Genomic DNA, 6982 nt, shown 5'->3' on the forward strand with positions numbered 1-6982 from the left:
AAATGTGACTAAAATGTGATTTCCACCTTGAAAAGCTCCAGGAATCCCGTTTTTTGCCCAATCTCTCTTGAGGCTTGCGGTGCTTGCATGTTGTTCTGGGTTCATTTACGACCTCCTGGATGAATCTTCAATGTGTTCCTGCCGGGMCAGTTTTTGTATACCTGCCATCAACGAGAAGGTTTTGGATAATAAGTTCAGAATGGTTCACTGGAATCTCTTTGGGAAACGAATCCCAAAAAGATTCATTTGTTTCTTTCCTGTTCTCGAATTTCTTTATATCACAGCATCATATGTAGGCTTTTGAGATCTTTTAGCCTACTTCATGTTGTCAGACAGGTCCTGTTTAATCAATTTCTTTATTCCGTAGATGTCGTAGTAATCAAACCTGTGTGGCTAGTAAGACTGGACCCCTAAAAGTTTGGGTAATCACAGTTAGTCCAAACTAGATTGACTGCAGCTCAGTGGTCGAGTCAGTGTCTTACAATTGGAAGGTTGTAGGTTCAGTTCCAGCTTCCTCCTGTCAGATGTTGATGTTCCCCTGGACAAGCCACGTAACCGCATGCTGCCTGCCTATAAATGTGTTCATGTTTGTGAGTATGAATGCATTTATAGTGTAAAGACTGAAATAGGTGCTACATAATTTTAGTTCATTTACCATGGGGGTCAATTATATGCTGACAGTGGGGCTTTTTAGTTTGGATACCTTCTCTCTGTAAAAAATGAAATTGCTTCAAAGGCATATTTTGCATTTTCACAGTCCATCGTGACCAAAACCAAGAAAAGAAGAAATCTGTTAGACAGTACTGTTTCACAGTACAGCACAAATTCTTCTTCTTCTTCTGTTTTGTTTCGTCTCAAATACAACCCAGTGTTGTGAGACTCAAACACAAAAGACAGAGCCACAGTCGAAGATATGCTTGTAATTATGATGTCTAAACAATAAAAGCTGTTGCTAAGAGCTCTGGCAGATGGCTTCATGAGAAAAGGCAACACTAGTAACTAGTGATGGACGTGTAAAGGGAAGTGCACAACAGGTGACAAAATTACATCATGCGCATTCTCAAGAGCGTGGACCTTAGGCAACCCATGTGCTCCCTGCTTGTTTTCATTACTAGCTGGGCGTACAGCCTGGTGTGATGGTATGCCAACTGTTCCCCGATGTCTGCACCGGTGCCCGTCGCCAAAGCCCCTGGCACCCAGTAGAAACTCCGGGGGTGGGAAGAGGCAGTCAGCATGTGGCTACATGTGAGATCAGGGAGATCAGGAATCAGGCGAGAACATGTCGACATTAAAGCGGGGCTGACATTTGATCGGCAGAACAACGCTGTTATCAAACGGGGAGCTCCTCTGAAATGGCAGATTGCGTGCGATGTTAAATCAGGACAAATATCTGAGTTAGGTCATTTCCAGTAACGCTCCGTTAGCCACAGGAGTTTAAACTAATAACGGTCGAGCTTTCCTGACCGAAACATGAGCAGCAGTCAGGACAAAATGCTGCTGATTTTCAAAAATGTTTTCACGTGACTCCATTGCTAAAGCAACTTCATTGGCTCCTGGTGGGCAACAGAGAGCATTTCGAGATCAACATCTCTGGACGACTACAGCTTTGACCCACGTCAGTGAACCCTTTACTCCAAGACTTTGGAGTTCCCTACGTTTGGCTCTCAGATCCATGCAGAAGTGGTTCTGATCTACTACAGATGGTACACCAGTACCAGATTGGACCCTTTTTCCCTTTCAAACTGTATCTTCTGTGGTATGAATTCAACAGGACCAGGATAACATCCCTCTGAGATTTTGGTTCACATCGACRTGGTTGAACATTTATGACTGTCGACCCACAACCTTTGCATTTGGAGTACAGACCTCACTATCTCCCAGTCCAATAGAGATTGAGTGGGAACAGTAAATATGCAAACTGGCTCCCTGAGAGCAGACAGCCCATATTTGATCCAATAAAGCTCTTTGTTCAGCACCATCGCAGCTTGTCTGGTGCTGAAAGTGGACAGAGTTACGCTGATTCTGAAACTTTGTGTCATTTCCCTTGGTTTCATACCCTTGTTTWGCATAAACATGTACGAATAAGAACTTASAACTAGGGATTAAAATCTAATAAAATAAACAAAAAGGTGACTTTTTTTTATTATTTAATCACTTTTGGTTTTGTTCCGAGTGCTTCTTTCTTCATTAATAAACTTTTGGTTAACAGGTGGTCTGTGGAAAAATTAGTCAGTCGTATATTTGTCTTGTGCACGTTTCTTTTGTTTGATTCTTACATTTTGTTCCTGCAATTTATTGATCAGTATCCAATTATCTTTTTGATTTTGCTGAAAGGATAACTATTGTTAGTTTATATTATACAGCAAATGTCCAAATTCTTCTTTGTATGTGATAAATGGAAAAACATTTATATCTCCCCCTGATTTTGAATAGAACTGACTGGTCTATGAACATTTATGTGATTTAATCTACCTTAATGTCGCCACTCTGAGTACAAATAAAAACAATAAAAGCTAAAGAAAATGTGTACAATTTAACAAAGCAAGACATTTAAACAGTAAAAAGTATAACATATATCAAGTGCAGAAGTGAAATGACAAAGAGGATTTATATGTACTCCAAGTACATAAAATCTTTTCAAGGTCCCACAATGTATTCAAGCTGAAGGCCAGAGAAAAGAGAAGAATCTTTCTCAGAGATTTAAATGGATTTATACTCAAAGCAGTGCAAACGAGGGAGGAATATTTATCCATAGAGTTGAAGCAGCTGCTGGAAAAACTCGATCAGCCCTGCAACCTAATATGGATCTCGGAAAAAGAGAAGTCGCCCGGTCCTACAGAGAAGATCACATAAAGAAAAGTAGGATAAACCATAAATYATGAAATTAAGTAAGAAACATTGAAAATCAATGTAGAAAAGAAAGTCCAGGCAAAAACTGGACATTTATATCAGTTTATAACCTGCTGCGTTGYGAAGAGTTTCAAASTGCCGCATCGACGACCGAGCCGCGCCGACACACAAAGCACAACAGAGCTRAAGACCTGAGGCAATAAAAGCACAAATAAATCTGGTCAAGGTCAGAGAAAGCAAAAAYATCTTAATTTTACAACATGCCTTTTATCTTTTTATCCAAGTTACAAGAGATGTCAGGTGTCACACCCAAATTCATAACAGCAGAACAAATGACAACAAAAAGACTACAATAATTTCTCAAGTCAAATTATTGGCCCCGTCTTGTTCATTAAGACTGAGAAAGTTTACCTTTTTGAATATCTTAATTTTATTTATTGGTTTCAATGTTTTACAGTAAAACAATTGGACAGAAATKAGCTTCTCAAAGACATAATCACAAGAGGAGATACAGAACAAAGAACAAATGACCCAAATGGGATCCCTRAGGTACCCCAAAACTGAAAGCGGCAACAGAATKTCCTTTTTTTTTCTTTTGAAAAAGGACCAAAATACAGAGTARGGGTTGAGAATGGGTTGAAAACAGAGTACTTTAATAAAGCAAAAGAATATTTAGGAGAAATGCATTAAGATTAGTTCATAAACCATGAGAGGCAACGAGGGAGGAAAACAGACAAGACAAAAGAATCCATCAGGGAACGACTGAAAAAGACAGGTATAAATACTGACGAATGCGTTTGCTGACAAGGTTCAGGTGGTTAATCACAGAAGGGGCATCTGGGAGAGAAGACAAACAGGTAGACTGAGAGAAGATGAAAAATAAACCAAAAGAAGCTGAACAGGGACTCAACAGATCCAGAAGGCTGACAAAGGCTGACTACAAATAAATAGAAATATACAAGAAACAGGACACAAGCATAGCCTGAGAAACTGAACACCTAGAGAAGAACCCATAAGGCAAAACCTTATAATAATGAACTMACTGTGGCAAGAYCTTTTAAGAGATAACAAAGAACACAAATAAAAATCAAAACCCAAACACTAAAGGATTGTGACACAGAACAGGTAGAGAACAGATAAACTTGGATCTGTCGGGAATCAGCATTTTTGTTTCCAACCAGATGTTCCAGTGTGGAACAAAAGGAACAAAGCTTCATCAACCTGGTTTACCAATTGTGAATCTGGTTATAATGATCCACWACACCATCCATCCATCCATCCATTTTCTATWCACCCTTGTCCCTTGGTGGGGTTGGGAGGGTTGCTGGTGCCTATCTCCAGCTAACRTACCGGGCGAGAGGCGGGGTCACCCTGGWCAGGTCGCCAGTCTGTCGCAGATCCACAACACCAAACAGGTCTAAAAGCATTTCAAAAAGCAGAGTTCCCTGTGSAAGGCATCAATGTAGAGTAATTAAGCCCTGCTAAAAGAGCTGATTCTGTGTTACGGTGTGATTTAGGGCTGTTTCTCTGTGTTAATTTCATTGGCCTTTAAAAGCTGAAGCTAATTAGGAATTTGATTAAAATGAGCATCAAAAGCGTTTTGTAGCAGACGCCAGGATAACTTTGACTCGTATATACTAGAMTTTAAAAGCACAGACAGGATTTTATTTTATTGTTTGGCAGCCCGGCTAAGAGGTTTTGCTAGCTATACACTTAAAATATAATAAAAAMACAATACTAATAATATTAATTTCAAACACTAATTGCACCCAGGAACTGGGTTAATTGTTCTCTCTCTCTTGCTCAGGTGGGCATGACAAGACATTGGTTTTKATTTTTGCTTTGTCTAAAGCGTGCAGATCACAAGCTGTTGGTAACATCTGCTAGTTTTCTAGARGAAAAGATTTTTTAAAAATTGGGGATATAAAACAAAAAATATGAGATATAAGGATGRACCTGGTAAAACTTTTTTCTATATTTGATCTATAGRTGTTATAGAAAAYAAAAGGCTTGATTRAGCAGACAAAATTAGCATTCACTACGTGTATAAGGTGTCCTTTCTTACTCGGTTCGAAAGTGACGATTGTTTACTTTAATCGACGATAGTTGACGGTCTTCCACTGTTATTATGCGGRTCTTAAGCTGAATCTGCTACTACTGACAACCAAAGAGTTGGCTATAATTTAACATCTTACGTCAGGATATCAGAATGACCTGTAATTTTTCATCAAGTGCCATGATTAAATGTCACTTAATCATAGACTGTGATTTAGGAGAAAAATACCTTCAAAACTAATTAAAGTGCCCTAAGTGCAGTGGAGGAAAATGAGATATTTTTGAGGAAAGTGTACAGCTTCGAAATGTATGCAAGAACAAGAGGTTGTTTGTTATCATTTCCATTCTTAACAAGAAGGCGATAGGTGAAAATTAAACTACTCCTGTGCAGGCCCTCCATTCATAAAATGCATGCGTCAGATTTACGTGTATTGTTGATTCTCTAACGTAGAGAAAAGCAGAATATTAATGGGAGGCTTTAACGTAAACTCCACGTTAAAGGTGTTTTTCTTGAGGTAAGTAACTATTACATATTTTTATCACCTTTATTGAAAWGATGCCTCGTTATTTCTCACCGATTCTATAGTATTTTGATGTAATGATTGACGTGTGCGASTTCTGACCAAATGATCTTCTGTTATTGAACAACATGAGCTGTTGCCTCRTGGTTTACTCAAGCTGTGTCTTAAATACCAAAAGAAAAAGGCCAATCAATTAAATCAGTCAGTCAATCAGTCAATTGAGCCAGACCAGTTTACCAGTGAAACACAATTAAAAGTCAGAGATGGGAGAGAGAAGAGCTCATAACGGTTTCCTCATTTACTGAACACTAGTCTTTTTTTTTTTTTATTAAACAACCAGTTGAGATCTATTTATACTAAAAGTTCAGGCTGAACTGTTCCTCAGAAATTATGAATGCATTTTTAAACCCAGTCACCTCCRATAAATCCGTCCTTCAATGTTCTTTTTACTCTGACGGAGCGAGCTGCAGTAAGGTTGAATCGCTGATTGAAACTCCGCTCCAAGTGCCTTGAAAAAAATAATCATTTTCAGGAGACTCGAGTCAATATCTGATGAACTCCTAAAATGCTTTTTTTTTTTTTTTTTAAATAAAAATATAAGACAAGGAATGTATCAAGTCCAGCAGAGGCAAAAGTTGAGTGTTTTGGTAAAAACGAACTGAAGCAACATTTCTGATGAAAAATGCTGAGAGTCTGAACTCATTTATCATAATTTCAGCAACGAAATAAAATACAAAGGCCAAGGAGAGACTTCTCTTCATCTCTGTATAAAAGGAAGCTTTATCACTTTATGTTGGACAACATAAACAATGGTTCGACGTTAGTTTTGGAAAAAAATTTTCAATTTATGAAATACAGTTTACACAGTAATCATTTGAGGACTTGAAAATCTCAGAATACAGTTTATTGGTATTGGTGCATCCAATACCAAAAACAGGAGTAAGMGGCATGGACTTAAAAGTTTATTGCAAAATGTTGTGGGATTATTGTGACAACAATGAAGATTATGACAAAATATTATTCATTGCTTATTTTAGGTAACCGTATGGCTGTGACTGCATGACACAAAATTTATGGCACCGCAAACACAAATATTGTTATTGAGAAATATTCCATTTAAAATAGGTTTCTTTGGGATGATACTTTACATAAAATTGAGTTGTTTTTTTTCAGTAAACTACTCACATCAGCCACATTTAATCACAATCGAATTTACTTAAACTGTTTCTCATGAAACAAACTGTTGAGAAAAGATCAAAAGCAAAATTTCTGATTATACTGTTTATTTTTAAATTTACTATCAATTACTGGAATTTATAACAAAAAAATTTAAATTCTTATAAGAAATGTTTAACGATAAATAAGTGGCCCTATAAATGCTCACCCCTAGTCAAAAAGTGTACCTATTTCTGTAATTTCATTCAAAACATGAATATTGTGTGCTATGTGGACTCTTTGCGCACACAGTGACGTACAGCTGAATTGGATGCAAACACACACTATGAAGTCTGTTTAAAACATCATCCTACCAATACAAATTTCTACTTAGTGTTTGA

At 37.6% G+C, this 6982-nt stretch overlaps 1 protein-coding gene across 1 annotated transcript in view; it reads right to left on the reverse strand.

Annotated features, from left to right (window-relative positions):
• Positions 1–1043: 1043 nt before the first annotated feature.
• LOC103479461 (spindlin-1-like) overlaps positions 1044–6982 on the reverse strand; it is a 12570-nt gene continuing 6631 nt past the window's right edge. The window contains exons 6-7 of the mRNA XM_008433881.2: positions 4201–4295; positions 1044–1239 (exon numbers count right to left, since the gene is read on the reverse strand). Coding sequence (XP_008432103.1) covers positions 1044–1239; positions 4201–4295 — 291 coding nt within the window. The remainder of the gene's footprint in view (positions 1240–4200; positions 4296–6982) is intronic.

This window comes from Poecilia reticulata, linkage group LG17, assembly GCF_000633615.1.
Source record: "Poecilia reticulata strain Guanapo linkage group LG17, Guppy_female_1.0+MT, whole genome shotgun sequence".
NCBI lineage: Eukaryota > Metazoa > Chordata > Actinopteri > Cyprinodontiformes > Poeciliidae > Poecilia > Poecilia reticulata.